We start from the raw sequence: 23262 nt of genomic DNA on the forward strand, positions 1-23262 counted from the left end.
ACAGCTGTAACTACAGCAAGCATTCAACAGAGCTCGACTTCGTCAGGTTAACATGATTCCCACATTAAAGGGCACTTTTCTCAGTTATTATTACCCAAACTAACATGGTCAGCTTTCAACAAAAAATTAGAAGACATGCCAAAGGAAAAATAAAAAAAACATAGGACAGAACACAGTTGGAAGAGAAAAAGCAAACAACAGAACCAGACTCAGATATGACACGCAGGTTGGAATTATTAGACAATTAGTGTAAAATAACTATGATTAATATCTTACTGTCTCCAATGGAGAAAGTAAACAACATGCAAGAAGAGATGGGTCACGTAAGCAGATAGATGAAAACTCAAAGAATGAAAAGGTCCAATAGAAATAAAAAAACACAGCAACAGAAATGAAGACTGCCTCTCAAGGGCTCATGAGTAACCTCAGCAGAGCTGAAGAATAACCCAGTGACCTTGTATACAGGTCATCAGAAATTCTCCAAATTAAAATTCAAGCAGGAAAAATAATTCAAATAAACAGCAATAAAACAGAACAAGACTTTCCAGGTACTGTGCTACAATTTCAACATGTATAATAAACCCGTGATTGAAATATAAGAAAAAGAAAGTGGGATCAGAGCAGAAGAAATATTTGAAGTAATAATGGCTGAGAACATTCCAAATAGTAATGGCAGACACCAAATCACAGATCCAGAAAGCTCAAAGAACACTAAGAAGGATAAATACAGAAACATAAACAACAAAACAAAACAAAACAAAATATCCAGTGATGTCATATTCGAACTGCAGTAAACCAAAGGCAAAGGGAAAATGTTGGACAAACTAGAGAAGGAAAATCAACTAACTACAGGGGAACAACAGACAAATCTTTGATATAAGAAACATTTATCATGTCACTTCCCTGTTGAAAATGAACTCTATGAGGGTTTCCTATTGCTCTAGAGGAGGTACATCACCTCAACACCATCTAACAGGCCCTGCATAGTCTGGCTTGTGCCCCCACTCTGGCCTCATCTTCCACGAAACACTTAATTATCTGCCTTCTCACCTTGCAGGCTTCTTTCCATTCTCTTAAATGCCACATGTTTCCCCACGACCTGGCTTCTGTGGGTGTCTTCCCCCATCCCAGTAGTGCTCCCTTTGTCTCATGGCCTCTTTTACTTTTCCCCTTATTTCCTTAGGGTTCCTAACCCAGCTTCCTGGTGTAGGTAGATCACCCAGATGCAGTTCATTTTAGAGCTTGCCTAGGGGTGATGTTAGGGTACTTTGTGCTTTAGCAAAAAAAAAAAAAATCTCTTATCTTCTTTGGTTTTGCTCACATTCCACTCCGAGTGCCACAGAATTCAGCACAAAATGGGGACCACACACATGCTTTATAAAAGAAGAAATAGATTTCTTGTGATTACCCTAATAAATCAATGCTTACCAATTACAGAGGATCACTGGAGAAGTAGTTTCAATAAATATTTATTAATTCATTTAAAAACTATTTAATGACTTTTTACCCCCTATCAGTTACCCTTTTACACTTTGAGGAGAAGAGGCAGAACAGGCTCTAATCTCTATGGTTTATTGGAGGTATACAGTCATCTAAACCCACAGGAAATTTAAAAGGACATGGTATGCTAGAGGGACGCATAGGACAAAGTTGTAGTTGCCTTTAGGGACGAAATCCTGCAGAACCGACAAACACCTGTGTGTGCTACAGCATTAGCAGCACGTGCACTCTGCCGGCGCAAGAACCTTTGGGATGGTGCTCACTCGTGTGTTTCCAGGGCTTGCAAGGTATCTGGCACTTAGTAGGCACTCAGTAATTTATTAAAAGAAGGAATAGGAGTTAGCCAAAAAAAAAAGAAAGAGGAATGAATAACAAGAAAAAGGTTCTAGGTAGAGGAAACGGTAGGTTGACCAGACTGACAACATAATCATATCACTGCAGTGTCAACCTGGAAGATGAAAATGGCTTCATTTAAATTGTAGGAATCTTTGATTGAGAAAAGGACTTCAAGGAAAAAAGGGTTTGGGGAAAGGGATATGAGTTTTGGATTTATTAAACACAAGATCTATTCAGGTAAGCAAAAGAAAACATTTGTAATCCCTCACAGTGTCAATCACACTCTAAATTACCTTTGAACATTTTTTTTTCAGATCATAATAGTTTCTAAATTTTAAATCAGTGAAATTTGAGTTAATGACAAAGATGTTATCCACATTCTAATTTCTGTCTCTAACACGTAGAAGTTTCAATGTTTTTATCATTCAGAGGTAGTGAAGTTATGAGTTAGAAATCCCAACCTTAAAAATAATATATTTATTTATTTTGAAGGGGGTGGCAATTACTGCTTTGTCTATTGGGCTCAAGAGGGGAAAAAAATCCAACATTTATTAGAATATCCGTTGTTTCTGCCATTTCTAGCAGTAACCAGCAGGTGGTATCAAACAGTTCCACATTTCAGTTCTCTTGCAGTTTTTGTGCCTGTTTGGTTTCTGAGACTTCACCTTCCTATCACTCCACACCCCAGCCACAAACACTCACACACCACGAGCATTTGAGGGGGATAAAGGTCTAAAGGAGGGTTTTATTTCTCTGATTTAAATCTGTCTTGAATTTGCTCTCATGGTGATATTTTTTTCACACGTGCACTGAGGTATCTTTTCATGATAGAGGCTTGGCTTCATAAGCACTGATTCCTTTGGTTGCCATAACAATACTGTGTTCTTAATTTATTGTTATATATATTTCTGCTGTCATCTCAGTAAGATAGATTTCTGATAATAGTAATCGTAATAACAACAAAGATAAGAAACATAAAAATAGCTAACATTTACTGAATACTTACAATGTTCTAGGCTTTGTTCTAAGTGTATATTTAACCTTTACAACATCCTTCTGAAGTAGCGAAGGCTTAAAAATTATTTTATAGATGAGGAAAGTAATAAGAATAGTTGATGTACTTGCCCAAAATCACAAAGGCAGCATAGAATGGAGCCAGGATTCAAATCCAGGCAATCTGTCTATGAGGCCTTCTAAGGACATAGCCACTCTGTTAACCAGTATTTTATACTGCCCTGTTTCATCTAGAAGAGTTGCTGGGTCTCAGGGTAGACCCATTCAAAATGTTAGAAATGATAGCAAAAATGATAGCATAAGAAATTGTAAAATCCCACACTTTCATAAAAGCAATGAAAAACTGGTAGAACTGTCAAAAATCAACTGTTTCAGAACTTTGAAAAAATCAACCAAAGACTTATAGCAACCCAGACTACATTTATTCAAGAAAAATAGCTGCATCTTGGTAAAAACAGCAATCTTCATGGTGTTGCAATTTACCCATCTCTGCTTCCTAGCTAAGTGATAGCTCTGAAATTAAATCTTGAATTATTGATAGCAGAAGAAGAAATATGGAACTCAGAAAGACTTATCATCAATTCATCTGTATGGTGGCTTTCTTGACAACCTTCTCAAAAAGCTTGTCTTTATTTCTCCTTATTCAGAATTCCCCTCATGCCAAAGCCACTACCTGGAGGATGCCACTGAAGGCATTTACAGGCAGATGTTTTAGTTACTTCTGCCGGGCAGTAGATAATATTTGGGGTAAACATTGGGCTAACCAAAAAGTTTGTGAGGGAAGTCTTGGGAATTAATTGTACATAAATGATTTGAAAAGCCCTGACATATTTCTTGGAATCCAGAGGTTCACATACATACACAGAGCTAATTAATACTCAGGAAAGACCTGAGAAAGTCCTAAGTTCTTAACTCTAGTTGACCGAGGCTGTACACAGGCAGGAAATAAGGAAATAGATCCTAAGGCAGAGTTATAAACTGCCTGACTGAATGTTGAAGACATACCCCAACCCACACTCAGGGCCACTTGGCATAGACTGAAATTTTTGGTCCCAGTGTTTAAGAAACATCTACCCAATCATAATATGACTAATAAGCTAATAAAACAGAGACTTCAGTGGCCGCAAACAAAAATACAGACTTTATAGAATTAGTCAAGAAATATTACTAAACAAACAATCAATAGCAAATACAACAAGAAGTGATTGACAGCAAACTCTGGAGGAGGAAAAAATATTATTTCCAGAATTGCCACATTAATATTAAGAATGTTCAGTTAACAACCAAGAAGGTGAAGCATACAAGTAAAAAAACAAATATAGCCCATTCACAGAAAAAAAAAAGATTCATTAGAAATTTTACCTGGTGAAGCCCAGGTATTGGACTAAGTAGACAAAAACTTCAAATACACTATATTAGATAAAATAGAAGAGCTAAAAAAAAACCTTTCTGAAGGAAAATACAATAAGGATGCCTTCCCCAAAATAGAAATTATAAGAATTATAAAAAGGAGACAAATGCAAATTCTGTAATTCAATAGTACCATAACGGAAATGAAAAATTCACTAGAGGAGCTCAACAATAGATTAAGTAAGTCAGAAAAATCAGTGAACTCAGAGAGAGGTCAATTAAGACTATTGGATATGTGGGAGAGGAAAGAAAAAGAAATAATAATCACAGCTTAAGAAATCTCTGACATATTATTAAGCTTGCTAATATATGTATTGTGTATTGTCATGAGAGAGGAGTCAAAGTTTAAAAAATATTTAAAGAAATAATGGCCCAAACTTTCAAATTTAATGGAAAGTACTAACCAACACATTCAAGAAGTTCAATATACTAGCAATAGAATGAATTCAAAGGGATACACAACTAAACACATCAGAATCAAACTTGAAAGAAAGACAAACAGTCTTGAAACCAGCAAAAGAATAATGGATAAAATGGACTCTCAATATGATTAACAGCTAACATCAGAAAGCATGGAGTCAGAAGGCAATAGGATATCATATGCAAAGCATCAAAATAAAAATTCTCAACCAAGAATTATATATCCATCAAAACTACCCTTCAGAAATTAAGATATTTCCAGAAAAACAAAAATTGGGTTAGTTTTTGTCACTGGCAGAACTGCCATACAAGAAATACTGAAGAGAATCCATCAGGCTGAAGTGAAAGGACACTAGAAAATAACTCAATTCACAGGAAGAAATAAAGAACAGGTGACTATGAGAGACACTATTGGTTTGTAACACAATGCAATACCTATCAAAATATCCATGATTTTTTGTGCAAAAAAGAGCAAACTGATCATACAATCATGTAGAAACATAAGGGAACCTGAATGGCCAAAGTGATCTTGAGAAAGAATGCATTCATTAGAGGACTCAAGGTCCCCAATTTCAACACTTAGTCTAAAACTATAGTCATCAAAACACTGTGGAACTTGCAGAAAGAAAGATATGTAGATTAGTGGAATAGAATTGAAAATCTAGAAATAAACCCATGTATCTGTGGTACATTAACTTCAGCAACAGTACTAAAATCATTTAATGGGGAAAGAAAGTCCTTTCAATAAATGGTCTAAGATAACTGGCATCCACATGCAAAAGAATGAATTTGGACATCAACCTCACAACATACACAAAAATTACCTCAAAATGGACCGAAGACCTAAATGTCAGAACTAAAACTATAAAACACTTAGAAGAAAATAGAGGCCTAAATATTTATGACCTTGGTTTAGGCAACAGTTTTTAGATATGGCACCAATTTGTTCTCCCCATTAAGAGAGGATGTCCATTGCCCACATCATCCTTCCATGAGGATAGTATCAATCTTTTAAAGCTTTGTTCCAATTTTTCTGATAATATTGTTTTAAAGAGGCATCTCATTTTCACTTTTTATTTCCTTGACTGCTGATGATGCTAAAATATATTTTCACATTTTAATTTGTCATTTGTGTCACTATATTGTTTATATGTGTATATGTGGGGGGGATATGGTTGTGGTTTGTTAATATTTGTGGGTGGATTTGTCTGGTATTCTATTTAATTATCTCTCTTACTAAATTCTCAAAAGAAAACATCTTCACAATCTAAAACTTTTTAGTTTGCTACATGTGAATGCCATGTGTTGCTGTAAATGTGGCCTTTTAATATTGATTCAGCAGCAGTGAAATAAATTTGTTTTTCTTTTAATCTTACTATCATTTTCCTAGATGTACTCACTCTTGATTAAATAGAATTACTGCTAGTTTGAATTACTACAACTCTACTGTAAATGAGACAAAAAAAGAAAACTTTAACATGTGAATGAACATTTTAATATCCTTAACATTTTAACTCTTTCTTAATGTAATGCAGTCCTTACATATATAATTAAACTTCTATTGGATCTCTGATAAAAGAGATAATTGTAGACACTTTGACTGCTGATATTTCAACTAACCTCCTGAACAATTGCTTTCTCTTTACTTAGCCATTGTGAATTCCCTGACTACTGGAATAAAAGTTTTACAATTAAAGGAACAAAATTATTTTTAAACCAACAGAGGTGTAAAAAATTCCTTAAAAGTAGTGATACACATTTTACAAGGTTTTAGTTTAAGTTGCTTGCTTTATATTCTATAAAGTCTAAGCTTCATTATGAGAGAAAAATTATGTCCTCATGATGCTAAGCAATCCAGGAGAAATTTCATACTTAGCTATACTTAGAATGAAGAACTTTTTAATGATAGTTCCATGTGATCACTGATGTGGATGATTGCTTAGCATCCATTGCTTAGCTTAGCATGATTCAGATAAATGATGAATGAATTAATGTGAAGCTTTCTGTAGGACTTAAAAAATTAATGTTAATGGACAATGGGTCAATTAAAAAGATCTGCCTGTCTCCTAGGAAATTCTACTTAAGTCTCACCAGTCTTGTTAACCTCAGTAGCACTTAAGAAGAGAAAAAAAGGGATTCATATAAACAAAACTGAACACTTAAAGCATTTCAGAGTCATTACATCAAAAATTATAACAACTATTTATGCTAAGTTAGTTTCTTCAAGTAGTTTTTTATTTTTCTTTTTTTCAGTGAATAGAAGTGGAACTGAAAGTAGGTTTGAAAAAATAATTTTTCCAGAGCTGTCCTTCTAGTATCTGTTGATGTTTCTGGTTCCTATGTTTCTGCAGGAGTGACAACAGTTTTGACAATGACAACTCTAAGCATAAGTGCCCGGAATTCTCTTCCCAAAGTGGCTTATGCAACAGCCATGGACTGGTTTATCGCTGTGTGTTACGCATTTGTGTTTTCTGCTCTAATTGAGTTTGCAACTGTTAATTACTTCACCAAAAGAGGATGGGCTTGGGATGGGAAGAGTGTAGTGAATGACAAGGTAAGTGAGAACTTCCTTCCCACCATGATTAAGGGAATCTCTTTACAGAAGAGCTTGTAACAAATTCATTTCTAAAAGTAGATATTAAGAACATTCAAACACAAAATAAAATTTATTATATTATACACACACACACACACACACACACACACATACACATATATATATACACACACACACATATATGAATCTTACAGATTTCTTTTAAAGTATGTTCTTGACTGAAATCCTTTAGGAGTGCTTGTAGTAGTATTCTGTAAAAACTGCTCCTGAACATTCTATTGAGCTCTGTGTCAGACACTGTTAAGAATTCTATGTACAGTCTCTCATGTAATCCTTACAACAACATTATTACTAGGGTCTTGATAATCCTTTTTTCTTATAAAGAAGTTGAGGATTAGTGAACTTATTTACTTGCCCAAGCTTATACAGCCAGCTAAGAAGCATATTTGAACCCAGATCTGTCTGACTGTTAAGCTCATGCTCTAAGACACCACACTGCTTCATAACAGTGATTTGGAAAAGAAAGTGGGCATTAATCTTACCTGTTATAGAATTTCAGGTCCCATCAGTGGGCTGAGGTACTCTTCATCTACCCCCCATCCCTGTTGCTTGGATGTAAAAGCCCAGGCAGTGCTGTTCTCTCTCCCATGTCGTATGGAATAAATTACGTGGGTGTTCGAATGCCTAGAAATTTTAAGTTGCTCGTGTAGACTATAGAGAAAAGTTCTTTGTTTTTAAGATAAACTTCTTTGGGAAATACTGGTATTCACTTTTCAGTTTCAAACACAAAGCTGGTGGAAGTTTTTTGCAACTATACAACAGCAGTTTCCTTTGTTATTCTATAGGTTTTTCACTTGCCTTAAGAAGAGGCTTTATATGTATCAGTGAAATGTAAATTATATTTAATAATAGCAAAAGGTGTCACTTGGAGGGTTTCTTTTTAATACATCTACATAAATAATTCTTTTGCTATATTTGGAATAGCATACTTGCTGGTTTATTTTTCAATTATTTGAATATAAATGTATTTTCTCATTTCTAAGACCATATTTCAGTTTAAGCATACAGTTGATGTTATAGTTTAAGAGTCTTGCTCTTTTTCCTTGATTTTTTAAGCTGTAGAACTTTTAATAAGAATCCTGGGTTTATTTTGTTCTGTAAGCTGTGTTTTGCATACTAATAGCCAATGAGTAAATATTAAAGGGAATCTGATTAATTTTCTATGCTTAATTTCTAGGTTATTTAAGCATTTCCATTGCATTTTATTGTTAATTTATGTTTTCATTTCCCATATAGCATACTTCTTTTGCATTGCTATCTATGCAATTACATTTTTAGTTATGTGAGTTTCACATACACTTTCATACTAACAGTTTTTTTAAGATAAAATGCTTGTTAGTACTTTGCAAATATGTCACAAAAGATAAATAGTGCTTTATTGTATAAATGCCCCATATAGAAATTTATTTATACATTATTTTTTTTTGATGCTATGAGGGTGCCAATCAAACTGACCTTGTGATTTGGCATATCAAATAATATGCCTTCTGGATCCCTAAACTTGGAAAATAGAAGTACATACAAATGCAGAAAACACATTCTTGATAATTCATTTTGAAAGCAGTAACTTACTGCTAGTTCAAATCTACTGAATACTAGATTAGGGTGGACCCACATATGAAATCACACAGAGTTAAGATAATCTAGGTTGAAACTGTTGACGTTCCAATCTAATATGTAGAAAAACAACTAATTTGTAAAAAAACAACTAAAAGGGCTCGGGTCTTAGTGGTTTAAGTTCAGTGGCTACATTGAAGGGATCATTACATCAGGCATGTTGCTTATGCTTACTCACTTTTCTGTAGCTCAAAGAGCCAAGCACAGAGCCAGGCACTTAGTAGGCAGTTCAGAATTTTTTGTTGAATAAAAGAGTAATGAATTTCTGTATTAAATGTGGAGATATACTATTAATGAGAAAACCTTTACCTTCATAGAAAGGCTTTTAAAACTTTACGATGATGAATTTGTCAGTGGGCACTCAATCCAATTTCATGACCCAAATGAGTTTTGGGAGGTATTTCCTATACCTACCTTGGAAATATTCGGGTCCTTAGAACTGAAAAGAAATCATGTGGAGAGCCCCAAACTAGCACATCTGCCTAAAAGACATTTCAGCACAGTCCACCTCTGCTTTAGTTTCCATTAGATTTAATTTTAAAGTGGAAAATAATAATTTTCTTGAACTAGGCTATACTGATGTCCTTTCAGTTTAATTATACTGTGGTAGGTCTTCTGCTTTTGAAATTAGTAAACATGAGTAAATGCAATTAAATTATCTGTCAATTCAAAAAGCATATAAAAGGTTCTTAAAAATTTGTTAACTGGCAGTATTAATATACCTGATAAGAATAATGACTCAGAGATGCATATGAATATTACATGTTTGGAAAAGAGAAATCTGTAGTTAATGTTCAGTTTGCATGTAGACTACTTTGATTTTAAAGTTACTTTTGTTGAATAAATAAATCCACTCAATTCAAATTGGAGTTACATTTGAGCCAACTATTAGAAAACATACCCTATGTTGCTATGGGATCTTGGACAAAATTTTCCATGACTTATAGCCCTAGGTATGAAATTAAGAAAACAAAATCTTATTCTAAAAGTATAGTGCTAGATGAATTATCGAACTTTAAATTTTTGTGCCTTTCCAAGTATCTCCTTATACAATACCCCAAGTTCTTCTGGAACCTTCTTTCATACCCAATACTATTCAACTTGCCCAACACTAATTCTTCCACTCCCACTCTTGATCCCTTTCTTTCTTGTTCCTTTCTCAACCTTGAACAGGCAGTTATTATTTTCTTCTCTAATTTCTTCAAAGCCATCTTCTCCTTTTCAGCTCTCCTTCCTATTAGTTAATGAATATGCTTAGTATGTTTAACTTACAAAAAAGGTAAAAGCAAAACTTTCTCCAGATCCTGTGTCACCCATTTCCCCCATCCTGAGATTCTACTCTCTTTTTCCCCATTGAAGCTTTTTGAAAGCATCACTTACATTTTCTATGTTACCACTTTAAATTTAATTCTCAATCCATTGTAACTTGATTTCCTTTCCATTTTTGGTCCGGTAACTGAAGGATAACAATAGCCTCCACATTTTCAGACCAGATAATAATTTTCCGTTTTTCTCTAGGGATCTTCATTGAACCCCTCTAAATACTGTTATGCTCCAGAACTTGTTTTAGGCCCAAGTCAACAACTTTTTCTCTTTTTCCCTCTTTAAAGTAGGCCTTAAAATGTCAACTTCCTTTCCTCAAATCCTGGCAGCTGCCGCTATTCATTCCATCCATTGAGATTTTCTGCCCAAGTTCAGAGTGGATCCACTTTCCCTGGCATCTGCTCTCCTTTATGCCCAAAGACAGTTGTCTGGCTTCATTTATGTTGTTTTTGTTTTTACTAGTTGCCAAGTGTTCTCACTCAGGGTTTTACTGATGGTACCTGTAGGAATGTCTGCAACACTGAGCACACTGTCCACCCACTTACTGTTTCCAAATATCTAATCTCTGTCCACCCAAGCACAAATATCAATTCTCAGGAAATTTCAGAACACTTTTTTTCCCCTCCAAATGATTAGATCTTTTTATAAGTGTGTCTAGTACCCTGTCTGCTCTTTTGCAGTAGATCATAGTTTGTAATTACATATTCATGTTTCAATTCCTTTGCAAATAATGATAAAATGACCATGATTTCTAATAAGCTGTGATCCTTGGCCCTTTGTACAGGGCTTTGTATATATAATCGTTGCTCAGTAAATATGATATGAATTCGTGAAATAGAACCTTGTCAGATCTACAGTTCATGCCTTTATCTTGACCTCCCACAGTTATTTTCTACAACTACATCCCATACCTTTCTTTTAACTTCCAAGATCAAATGTCCATTCTTTGATCTAGGCATTTCTACATGAATATAACATCTCCATCTTTATATATCTTTAAAAAAAGATGGAATAAATAAAAAACAAAAGTAAAACCTTCTACGTTGATTTTATAACTTACCCCTGCACATGCCTATTGTTTTTCACCTATACCTCAGTTCATGGCAAAACCTAACTCACATATAACAACAACTTGGAAGTATGCCTTAACGTCTAACCACTCATCAAATGGTGTTCATGCCCCTATCTGTATAGCATACACTATACCCTCCCCATCTCTTACTAAGCCTCTTTGTTGTTGAATCTTTCTCATTAGATCTCTCTCTAATCCATCCTCTCTCTATATGAGTGCCACAGTTATCTTTCTAAAGCAAAAATTTGATCATTCAATTTTTCAGTTCTTTAATGAATTCCTCAAGCAGCTCAGCTAATAAGGTCCAAGTATATAGCTTTCTCATATATTTGTTTACATAATGAATAACGAGGAAAATATTTGTGTTATTTACTATGCTTTTAATTTTCTGTGCCTGGCAATACCTCCATTTTAAAGATGAAGAAATACAGGATTGGTCAAGGAAGGTCACTTGCTCAGGATCACACATCAATAAATGGTGCATCCAAGATGGCACATAGATCTAAAGTCCATGCATACAGATCTAAAGGTCTTCCTTTAGCCATTACAAACATCCCAAATGTCTGTGCCTCTGCACATCTCCATGATACTAGACGTGCTCATCCCTCTTGCTAAAATGTCCCTCCTTCCTTCCTTAACTGATGAATTCCTACTTACTCTTTTAAAGTCCATTTGAGTTTACTTAACCTTGAAACTTCCCAAACATCTAATTGCTACTCCCATTATGTTTCTACAGTATGGGGCACAAATTCCTTTTTTTGTAGCTGCATTAAATTATATTTTTATTGTAAATAATCTAACAATAGTTTGCATAATCTAAGAGTGTAATAGTTGTATCTTAGTCATCATCTTTTTCTGCCATTACCTAACATAGCATTTAGCCCATAGTTTATTTGAATTAAATTTACAAAACTTAATAAATTTAATCTCTTGAGATTGTTTCCATTTCTAAATGAGTCAGTGGTTCTACTCTGTCCAAGAAAAGCATATTCTCTGGAAACACACTAGATATGAAATTACTTAAAGCACAGACACAGCAATGTAATATCTAAACTAACATGAAATATGTCACTGGTTTATGATTCACTCCATGCAGTTGAGAGGAAACATCACATTTCAAGTGTTTTTATCCACTTATTAGCATTTTTTAGCATCTTGCCTTGTTCCAAAAGCATTTCAGATAGTTTACCAAAAGAATGCATGTACTTAAATTGTTATAAAATAAAATATGAATAGAGGTAGGAAATTAGGATGAAGGAAAATATACTGCAAATATGTCCACCATTTGGGCCAGAACATTAGCTGTAGCCCATAGCTAGTGGAGTTGAGCTTTAACTTCTGAGCTTCCCAGCTACCAGAGTAAATAAACCATTGGGGGTGGGGGTGGGAGAAATTATTTCTCTTTAATCAAAAAATGGTAGCATAAATTTCCTCAGAGAAAATATTTTCTTACACTGAATTCTTCTTTAAACAATATTATATGGGTTTTATGTTAGGGCAAGATGGGTGCTATTTCAATTAATGTCAATATTTTCCCAATAAATGCAGTAATGAATTTCATAGTGATGTTTCCTGTAGTCCCCTTCAGTAAAAACTGAAGGCATTACATTAACATGCAACTTAGTGAAAGCAATTTTCAAGGAGCTAAGCTAATATGGTCCAATTATATAGCTTTCTCATGGCCTAGTTTAATCCAAGGAAAGACTTTGGAGTACTTAGAGAAGTGTATGGACTGTATAACCTTCAAACAATCTTCTGTTAAGTATCACTTTTTTTCTCAGTCAGGAAGGTTAGCAGTTAATGACTGCATTATCTGACCAGGGAGCATGTTGTTAGTAGCCACTCTGACTGAAAAACAACATGGTATGTAGGAAAAGCATAGACTTGCTGTTTTGAGGACCTGAGGCGTTCTCCGAAGTCTGTTATATTTAATGTTACATTTATGAAAACTCCATTTCCTTAGTTGAAGGGACAATCTCTGAGATTCTAACTCTGAAGCCATGTGATTTTTATTTGCATGCCAAATCGCTTCACTATTAAGTGTATATTTTAGCTAGAGCATTTGCTCAAGTTATTAACACATTATGTTATCTAATTCTCTAGGGAAGCCAAGATTGGTTTGCCACTGTGGTGTAATAAGACATTTGATTTCTATAATCAGGAATTTTCCAAACTTGAAATTTTAAATTTACGTTCAGACATGCTAATAAAGTAATATTCTGAACGCTATAAAACATTGCTTAAAAAGTAGACAGTTTAGTTAGTGAGGGTCATATTTCTTCATTCCACTTCAGTAACAAGATCAACAAATTCTATAGCAGCATAATTTATTCTTCTTTCTCCAGATAATGTATAAAAATCCATTATTTACTGATTTGGCGTGTAAACATGTTTTCCCCCTTCCTACTTAGATGAGTCTCCATCACAAGTAAACAACTTCCACAAACATGTGGAGGTTCCCCAAACACTATTTTTAGTTTTATTGTGTTTTAGTATATTATGTCTTTCTGTCTTTACTATTTTATATTATTACTTTATTATTATAGATAGCTAAATTGAGGATTTGCAAGATAGTTCCATAATAGAATTACAGAACACCCTATTGGATTCTGTTTCTCTTAATTTAATAAATACTTATTGTATTCTATAAAATTCATTGTTCATATATTATCCTAGTAATCATTATATTATCATTGTATATTATCATAGTAATTATCATCATAATAATTCTAGAACATGTTGCTCATTTGTCAGGTAGCAACACATTCTGAGCCTTCTCTGTGAGAGGAACTATGCTAGGAGTTCTGCATTGAGCAATCTGTGGTTTCAAAGAGTTTACAGTTAAATAGAAGAAAAAAATATATATAGGTGCCATTGTAGAGCTAAGCACTAGGATGCTGTTGGAAGCACATTGAAAAAACTCATTGCAGTAGGAAGTCATGTCTCAATAGCTCAGTAGGTTGAGTCTGTGTGAAAGGACCAGATCAAGAGACCAGTGAGGGTTGATTACCAGTTCCTGACTCAAGGGTAGGATCATTCACAGACTAGGCAACAGAGGAAGGTATACAGATTTAGGCTGGGAAGGAAAGTTCCCTGAGTTCATTTTCAGATATTTCATGTTTAATTACCTGTGGGATATGTAGATGGAGAAGTCTAGTAAAACATAATGGGTAAGAATTCTAGTGAGAGATACTGTATCAGCCATCCCTGTATTGGTACTGAAAGCCATAAGATCACTTAAAATCAATAAGAAGCAGGGAAGACTTGCCTTCATGTCCCTTTCTCTTTCCATTTGGTTTCATTCTTAACATTGAACACTGTTTTTTTTACTTACATTTTCAGCCATACTTGGCCTTATTTCTCAAAAGATATGGAGTAGTCTGCCCAAGAGCATTAAATTAGAAATACAGAATGATAAAATTAGACTGTAAGAAATTAGGTAGTATGAACTATCAGAGCTTGCCTAGTTCTCAAAAGAAAAACTTAGTGTAAACCCTTAGGTTTACACTAAATAAAGTAAAGTTAGTCTGGAGGGGTTGAATCATGTGATATTCATCCTAGTGATGGACTGACTTGATCAGAGGTTTGCATGATATTCATAGAGGACTTTAAGCATAATGTGTGTTAACTTGGTTCTTTTTAATAGAAGTTGGTAATGAATAGGGCAAGGTAGTAACTTCTAGTGATGGCCTGGAGTCCATATATTCTTTAGTACAGTCACTTGCAGATCTGTCTTAGAATTGTAAGTCATCTATGAATTCAATAGTATTTTTTCTTTATACACATGATGTTAACTTTTACTAGATGGAACAATGCTTTACTATAGATTTGTGGTAATTTCAAACGGACTGAAGAGAGTTATTTTATCCTTGAGACAAGACTTGCTATGATTCTAAGCCAGTAAAGTTACTGGTCTGTGGCTAGGAATTGAGATCTAGTATCGTGCAAGTGCCCTGCTCTTCACCTAATGAATTGGTAAGAATAACAGGTTTGGACTAAAGATAATAGTAATGGATGTTGCCCTTTTGCTTGCTACTCGTTCTGAAAATAGTCAAGTTTCCAAGCTCCAAAGGATCATATTGGAGCCCAAACCATCATCTTCTCAGTGGGAGCATGCCTTGGAAGTTTATGTTTATATTTGGAAATTGAAGCCACATTTTGTACAATGAAGAAAAATAAGATGAAATTTTGTCCTTTGTAGCTAAGTCAATAAAAGTTACAAACATACTAGAATGACTTCTAACACTGCTTCCAACACAGTGTTGGGATGAAATAAAAACCACCAACATACAGATGTAGGGCTAATATTTGGCTGCTACATACTGGCATAACCCTGCTGAGTACTTACAGCCAATGGCCATTCAGATCAGCTGGAGTGTCTGATGTGTTAGTGCCTGTGCCCTAGAGTTTGTTAAATAATTTTCATATCATCTTTTATAAACAATTGAAGGGTATTCAAGTGTGGGGGGCAGAAAGGGTGTTGGTAAGAGTTAGAACAGAGTTTCTTTCTGTGTTAGATTCCTCTTGTTACTGGTTTGGAAAACAGTCGAGTTTCCAAGTTCCAAGGGATCATATTCGAGCCAAAACTATCATCTTCTCAAGTGGGAGCCTGCCTCTGAAACATTTGCATTTTATGTTTCTTAGTCTAAATATCTAATCCTATACCATAATTCCCGACCCAATTTAAATGTCCCTTTTCCACAAACCTTCCTGGAACAATGTTTATTTCTTCTTCCACACAATGTCTGTCTTTTTCCAAGTGTGTTTATCTACACATCTTGTACACCGGTCATTGTCTAGCTTGCAAGAGTTAAAACCATCACCACTCTCCACTAAGAAAGTATGTTTTTCAGTGTGGTTTGAATATACATTCATTCATTTGATTCTCACAACTTCAATATAGTTTTGGTATAATTATCTACCTTTTTGCAAACTAGAAGCTGGAGCAGGGAGAGGTTAAGGAACATTCCCAAGGTCCAATTTCTCTGTAAGTCCAATTTGGCATTATTTTAAATGTTGTTTGGATATAATTGAAATAATAATAGAAACACTGTATGTTAAATATTTCTTTTAGAAGATTGACCTAGAAATATAAACTTCAATTTGAATATTTTAGGAAAAAGTACTTCCAGGCTTCAAACAGCTTCCTCAGAAAGACACATAGCATGGTGTTTAAAACAAAGGTTCAGAAGTTCACAACATGTGAGTTTGTGTGCTTTTTCAGCCATGTAGTAGTAGACAGGGGACCTGGTCATATCAAGAAACCTCTTTAGCTTCCATTTCTGAATTTGTAACATGGGGTTAATAATAGAACTTATGTCCTACCCAGTAGTGAGATTTGTCACAAATGCCACCCTCAGGCTTAACACTCAACCTGACACATCCTGGTGACCAAGAGATGCTGGTTATCATCTTTTAATTTACACACTTGGAGACTATCCTCCATTTGAGCATGGGAACTACATGTGTCATTCTTGAAGAAAAGCTGTTTCATAGCTTTGACAAATGGTAGTCCCTCACCCCTTTCCTTTCTTACTCTAGCTAGGTCTGGGAGAATGCCTCATCAGCAAGGAAAAGAAGAGGGAGAAAGCAGATGCCAGTGAAAGACAGGCCATCTGGGCCAGTTTTCAGATCCTCTTGGGCTTTCAGAGGCCCTTTCTTATCTTATTTTACTTGAACACATATTGAAAGATCTTAATTCAAAATAACTGGTACTCAAAACTCTTTTTCTAGGCCAAGAGATCCTCTAAATCTACTGATTGACATTATATACTATTTTGGATAATTCATTGTGCATTCAATTTTGTTTGCATTTAGATAATGTACGTACATTTACATTAGATAGAAATGCAGGTAAATACTAACATTTTCAAGTTTCATTAATTCAGCTACTTATTTTATGCCTATTTTGTGGAAGGCACCATGCAAAGTGCTGAGGTTGTAATGGTGAAAAAGGCAGGTGCATTATACTTTGAATATAATGAGAAAGAATGATGCCAGTCAATCACACAACTAAGGAAAGGATTTACACATTTTGAAAAATGGTATGATTCAAGGAACTGGATGCTGTGAAAGAGTGTATATGGAGTGCAAGATCTACATTAAGTAGAACAGTTAGCAGAGACCTTTCTGAGGAAATGACATGTTAACCAACCAAAGTAGGAGAGGGGATCTTGAGCACACAAAAAATGGGATAGAGGGAAGGCATTCCAGGCTGAGAAAGTAGTGTAGCCAAAGGCACCAGACAAAGTAACATTCTGGAAACTGGGGTTATTTCAGTAAGACTGATATATATTGAACACAGAATGGAAGCCATGGTAAGAAGTGTTGCATTTATTTTAACTTCCGTGATATTTAGGAGGTTTAAGCAGAGGAGTCCTATGATCCAATTTATATCTTAAAAAATTTGTGTGGCAATAGTGTGTCTAATGAATGGACAAAGTCAAGCCAAGCTGAGAAACACAAAGGTATATTGTTTGGTCCTGGCAGGAGGTAACTGTAGCCCAGATGAGAATAGGTTAGAACTGAACTGGGGATCGTAAGGGAAAACAGGTTATGTATGTGCTAGACAAAAATCCAAAAGTTTGTATTTCCTTTTCCTCCTATGATTTTAGTATTTATGACACTGTCATCTGTATGTGGTTACAATTTCCCACCATTTGAGTAAAGCATTTCTGTATGTTTTTGACATGAAGGGGGGAATCCCTTACTCAGATTTTAAGATCATTCATTGTAGATGATCATTGCTCTTGTTAAAATACTTCTACATTTCATTTATTCATTTACTCACCCACCCATCAAGTACTTGAGTGACCTTTAAAAGTCAAAAATGTTGTCTGATTTGTTATAGTTGTATGTTTTATTGTTTGTTTTACATGTTAACAAAAGTTATCTAAGAAAATGGCACCATTGATTTTACATTCTGGGGTTTCATCACTCTCACTGTTTTAAGACAATAAACTCATCTTATTTATTTCCTTAAATTCCTTCTTTCTAATGAGCAATGATGTTTAGATAGTTTTCTTCAGAATTTTAAGTGGAATTTAGGAAATGTTAAATAGCAGGTTCATCCCATATGCTGTTAATTCTTGTATTTTCCAATAGAAAAAAGAAAAAGCCTCTGTCATGATACAGAACAATGCTTATGCAGTGGCTGTTGCCAATTATGCCCCGAATCTTTCAAAAGATCCAGTTCTCTCCACCATCTCCAAGAGTGCAGCCACGCCGGAACCCAACAAGAGGCCGGAAAACAAGCCAGCTGATGCCAAGAAAACCTTCAACAGTGTTAGCAAAATTGACAGAATGTCTAGAATAGTTTTCCCAGTTTTGTTTGGTACATTTAATTTAGTTTACTGGGCTACGTATTTAAACAGAGAACCTGTATTAGGGGTCAGTCCTTGAGTCTAGATGCAGATTATCTTCGGGATATATAGCAACATTAAACTTGGTTTGTTTTGCTATGTACAGTCAGACTAATAACTGCTAATTTGTGAACCAACATGTACAGTATGTATATAGCAATATATAGCTTACCAGTAGACCTCTAATGGAGACACGCATTTGCTAACTTGTGGAACTGCAGGCAGAAAGCACCCCATGTCCAAAGAGCCATTGCCTTTTTAACAGATTTACCCTAAGGATTGATTTAAAGTGGATTGCAGAGGACCTGATTTATTTACTGTTCTAATAGTGCTGAGAATGGGGATCCTATACCACACTTTACGGAACCTTTTGATGTAGGTCTTAAGTAGGAGTCTTTTCTACTGTTGCCTAACTATAATGTAAGATAGCACTGTCGTTCCAAGGTGAATTCTTCTCAATAACAGAACCACATATCTGCAACGTCATTTATTTTCCTGAGTGCTCAGAATCCCTGCTAGTGTAATTGGAAGCTTAGCACACATCAGAAGACAAACTAGGTATCTGAAATCAACTTTTAATTACTCTGTATATTATCTATAGTCATGCACATAGTACAGCATGACAAGCTCAAATAATTATGAGTCCCTCCTGACAGGTTGTTAATTATGCCTAGAATTTAATAATTATCGGAATGTCATGGTCATTACATTTTTAGTATCAGTGTTTATTTGAAAGTAATAATTGAAATCCTACAGATCATTTAAATCATTGGAAACTACCTGAAATTTTAAACAAAAGACATTAAATATGTCTTACTATTCCCAGGTATGTGTCGTATTGAAATTGATCAGCTAAATTTTCTTGGTGCTGGAGTCTGGAAAAAGCATCCAGTTTGACTGCTGTGGAGCAACATTCATATTGGATTAGAAATTTGTGCCAAAAACTCCCACCGATGAGAATTCATAGGTGTCACAGCATATAGATGAGCACTTATAAGATTCTCTTCTTTCCTGTTTACTGCAAATTCTGCCTTAAGCTTCTTTTCATCAGGATTCAGAAGCCACTAATTACAAAGGAAAGGGCAATTCATTGGCACATTTTTCTGTCTTGAAAGGAGCTCTTTCAGATAAGAAATAATGTAAATCTGCTTTTGTAAATCGCAACTTTAAATTTTGCCGACTCAAATTTACAACAGCTTTGTATACCAGAGAGGTTTTGGTAAGAGTTGAACATTTTTAAACTGAAAATTTAAATCATCACCAACAGACTATGGATTAATTAGTTCACATGCACACACACACACACACACACACACACACACACACACACACACAATTAGCTAAATTAGAACACACAAATGCTAGCTAAATTAGAAACCACAATTTTCAATTTTATATAAATACTAATTCTTAATGGGTAAAATTCATTTTTCTTTTAATATTTAAGAAGTACTCATTATGCCCCTGAAATATGTTAATAGAAGTTAAAGACTGTGTCTCATGCCTAGATTCAATGTTTTTGGCAAACTTAAAATCCTTTGTCTCACATATACATTAGCAGTTATTAGTTGACTTTTACTAATAGATACACCTTTATGATGGTGTTTTTGTAGAAACATAAGTAGTCAAATAGTAGCATTTCTTGCAGTTTTGTACAGTATTTCAGTATAGTGCATAAACAGGTACATTGAAAAAAATCAATAAAAGGAGTCTCTTATGGAAATAAGCAAAACCACATCAAAAATTGCTATTCCATTGCCTCCTTTAAATTTTATTTTTTTCATTTTCTTTGATTCTGTTATGTGATTCTATTATGTGCTTTGCATGATTGTATTACTACCAAGGTCACAAATACATCTTATTAACAGAATTTGCCATGAAGACAGCCTTGACATTAAAAACTCTCTCTAAAAAGGTAATCCATAATCCTTAAAATTGTTACATGAGCCAATAAATGTCCTCCTTTAACAACCTTCTAACAACACTTTCTTTGTGATCCAAATAATTTTAATATGTGCACTTTATTCAGATATCAAAATGTAAGTTATCCTATTTTCTTACATGTTTAAATATAGCATAGCTTGTCTGTATAGTTTAGGAAAGTGTACAACAGTTAAAGTACATAGTGCTTGAAGCAAGCAATAAAAATGCTTTGTATGGTATGGTATGGATTATTAGCACACACTGTAAAATATCATTATTTAAAAATGAGTTCTGCACTCCCCCTTATGTCTGACTATAAGCTATGAATGTATAAATATGTACATATCAGAACTAATTGTAAATAGCAGTTTATAAAGGGACAATAGGAAAGACTCATCTGTACCTTTGGCAAAGGACTGCACCTACACTGATGGCACCAGTTTCATTAAAATTTATAGCAGACTGAGCAAAAAGCTATTATTGTTATGCTTATTTTTAGTTACAATTGTTAAAATTTTATTTGAGCTGATGACATCCTGACAGTTCAGATTTTCAAATAATGTGGAAAATAATATGGAGCAGGATTTTTCTGTTATTTCTCTAACTTCAGTTTATTTTTTACACACTTCTTAAGCTTTTAAAGTTTAGATAAATCGAAGGGAGCTCTTGGTCTTGCTGGAGAGAGGGAGGATGCTCCATAGGAAAGGATTTTAAATTGTAGAGCTATAGTCTTTACAATTTTTCTCTCTTCCATAAACTACTTTAAAGACACACAAAAAAGAGACATGGATTTATTAAAATAAGCCTAATTTTTCAGGAAGCATATTTTTAACAGATTAACAGTGGTTTCTTTGGCCTATAATATTATGCCTATTTTACGCAGTTGTACATTGACAAAGTGTTATGGTATGTACAAAATGTAGATAAATCCATGTACATATATAGAGATATAATCTCATTATTATACAGCTACTGCTTTGATTCAGCTAGTATTTATTCAACAAATACCTTTCTAACTCTTACTAGGTACCATGCCATGAAGATCATATTAATACCACTCATTACCACACCCACAGAGTTTAGTTAAAAATGTAAAGTGCATCTCATTCCTATGAAACTTAACATCAAAGACTAACTGGAACATATAAATGAATTTAGCCCTGACAGTTATTTAATAAGCTATGAGATCACTAGGATACTAAGATGGCAGCTGTTTTGCTGTTTTCTCCTAACCATGTTCCTATTTGTTTGAATATAAAAATTGTACTAATATGATCATTTAATATTTTTTAACTTTAGTTATTTAAGTGCCAATCTTAAGGCTTAGCAGTCTTCAGGGATTTATTTTGAATTTATCTCAGGTTTGGATAAGTGATCCCTTAAGCCACATTTCAGTTTCTTTTTCTTAAATAGTTCATAGTTTATTTAAAAAGAATACGGAAGCCATTACTGTTCTCAGTTTTCTTTGATATATATATCATTTGTTTATGATGTAGCTCTTTTTATATTACAGGTTGAGAGAACTGAACTCATATCATAGATAAGAGAGGGACCCCAAAAGTCTATGGATTCTGCCATAACTGTATTCTGGCACTGCCTGTCATCATTCCGATGGAAGGACAGAGATGTATACAAGGAATGTAAAGGCCTGGTCCTTCAGCATCTATTAAGATTTTTTTTCATGTGCTTCTCCAAAAAAAAATTTATTTTTCCTTTAAATAAGATCTCATAGGCATCTTGGGCTTCCCTTTTATTAATCCAAAGTATAGACAGGCACACGTAAAGTGAAGAGAGGTATCGTATTTTTAACATCTGCATTTGGGGGAACAGGGAGACCATATCAAAATCACTCATAACAGTGTAATCAAGACAAATTATGATGTGTTTTCTCTTGAATTCCCACTTTAAAAATAAAATTCTATAGTTTCCATAATTGTGTGTTAACATTTATATAAAAGATACCAATATTTTCCATTCATATTTAAACACTCTTAATCAAATTCAAAAATAAATTCAGGACCTCAAAAACAGGGAAAGAAAAATAAAATTTAAAAAAAACACCTACTGGAAAAATAAGGCTTGTTGCTAACTAAAACTAGTGAAGTATTTTCCCTTTTTAACTCCTAAGAAAAGGGTGAAATATATCATAAGTATATACAAACATATTTAACAGTCATGATTCTATCAAGGTAAGCATGATGATTAAAATACTAAAATAGATGAAGTGCATGTGAAGGCCTTTGGGAAAGCTAATAATAAATTATTCAAAAACTATTTCTTATAAGATTTTGCCTCATCGTGTTTTTGTTGAAAATTGTTAATTAACCAAAGTATTTAGACCACTGTTTCAACCTTATTTGGGTTAAATATTCTGTTTTTGTCTGTTTATATAAAGAACATTTTCTTATGTTTGTTATTATATACCCCACTTCAAACTACTCTCTCTGTTGTAGCTCTAATACATTACATCAGTTAATATTGCCAGCCGGAAAGAACAGCTACAGGCTCATGTTTCATTTATAGTAATATTCCCCATGAACCTTTAATAAGGTTTTAGGTTTGATTAGAAGTGTATGTATGTGTGTGTGTATTTTCCAGGTATGAAAGAACATTTTGAGAAATTCAGACAAATTTTTGAGCTCTAAACTATTTATTAATGGGTCTAATCC

General features: G+C 34.2%; 1 protein-coding gene across 2 annotated transcripts in view; it reads left to right on the forward strand.

Annotated features, from left to right (window-relative positions):
• The window catches only part of GABRA2 (gamma-aminobutyric acid type A receptor subunit alpha2), a 125046-nt gene extending 103494 nt beyond the window's left edge, over positions 1 to 21552 (forward strand). Inside the window, exons 9-10 of one of the 2 annotated variants that reach the window (XM_017664287.3) lie at positions 7032 to 7234; positions 18414 to 21552. In XM_017664287.3, coding sequence (XP_017519776.1) covers positions 7032 to 7234; positions 18414 to 18710 — 500 coding nt within the window. In that variant the 3' untranslated portion in view covers positions 18711 to 21552. Of the gene's footprint in view, positions 1 to 7031; positions 7235 to 16850; positions 18271 to 18413 lie in introns of those variants that run through there. The other variant, XM_073237674.1, reaches the window with a different exon arrangement.
• The last annotated feature ends 1710 nt before the right edge of the window (positions 21553 to 23262 follow it).

The sequence above is a fragment of the Manis javanica genome, chromosome 5 (assembly GCF_040802235.1).
Source record: "Manis javanica isolate MJ-LG chromosome 5, MJ_LKY, whole genome shotgun sequence".
In the NCBI taxonomy this organism is placed as follows: Eukaryota; Metazoa; Chordata; class Mammalia; order Pholidota; family Manidae; genus Manis; species Manis javanica.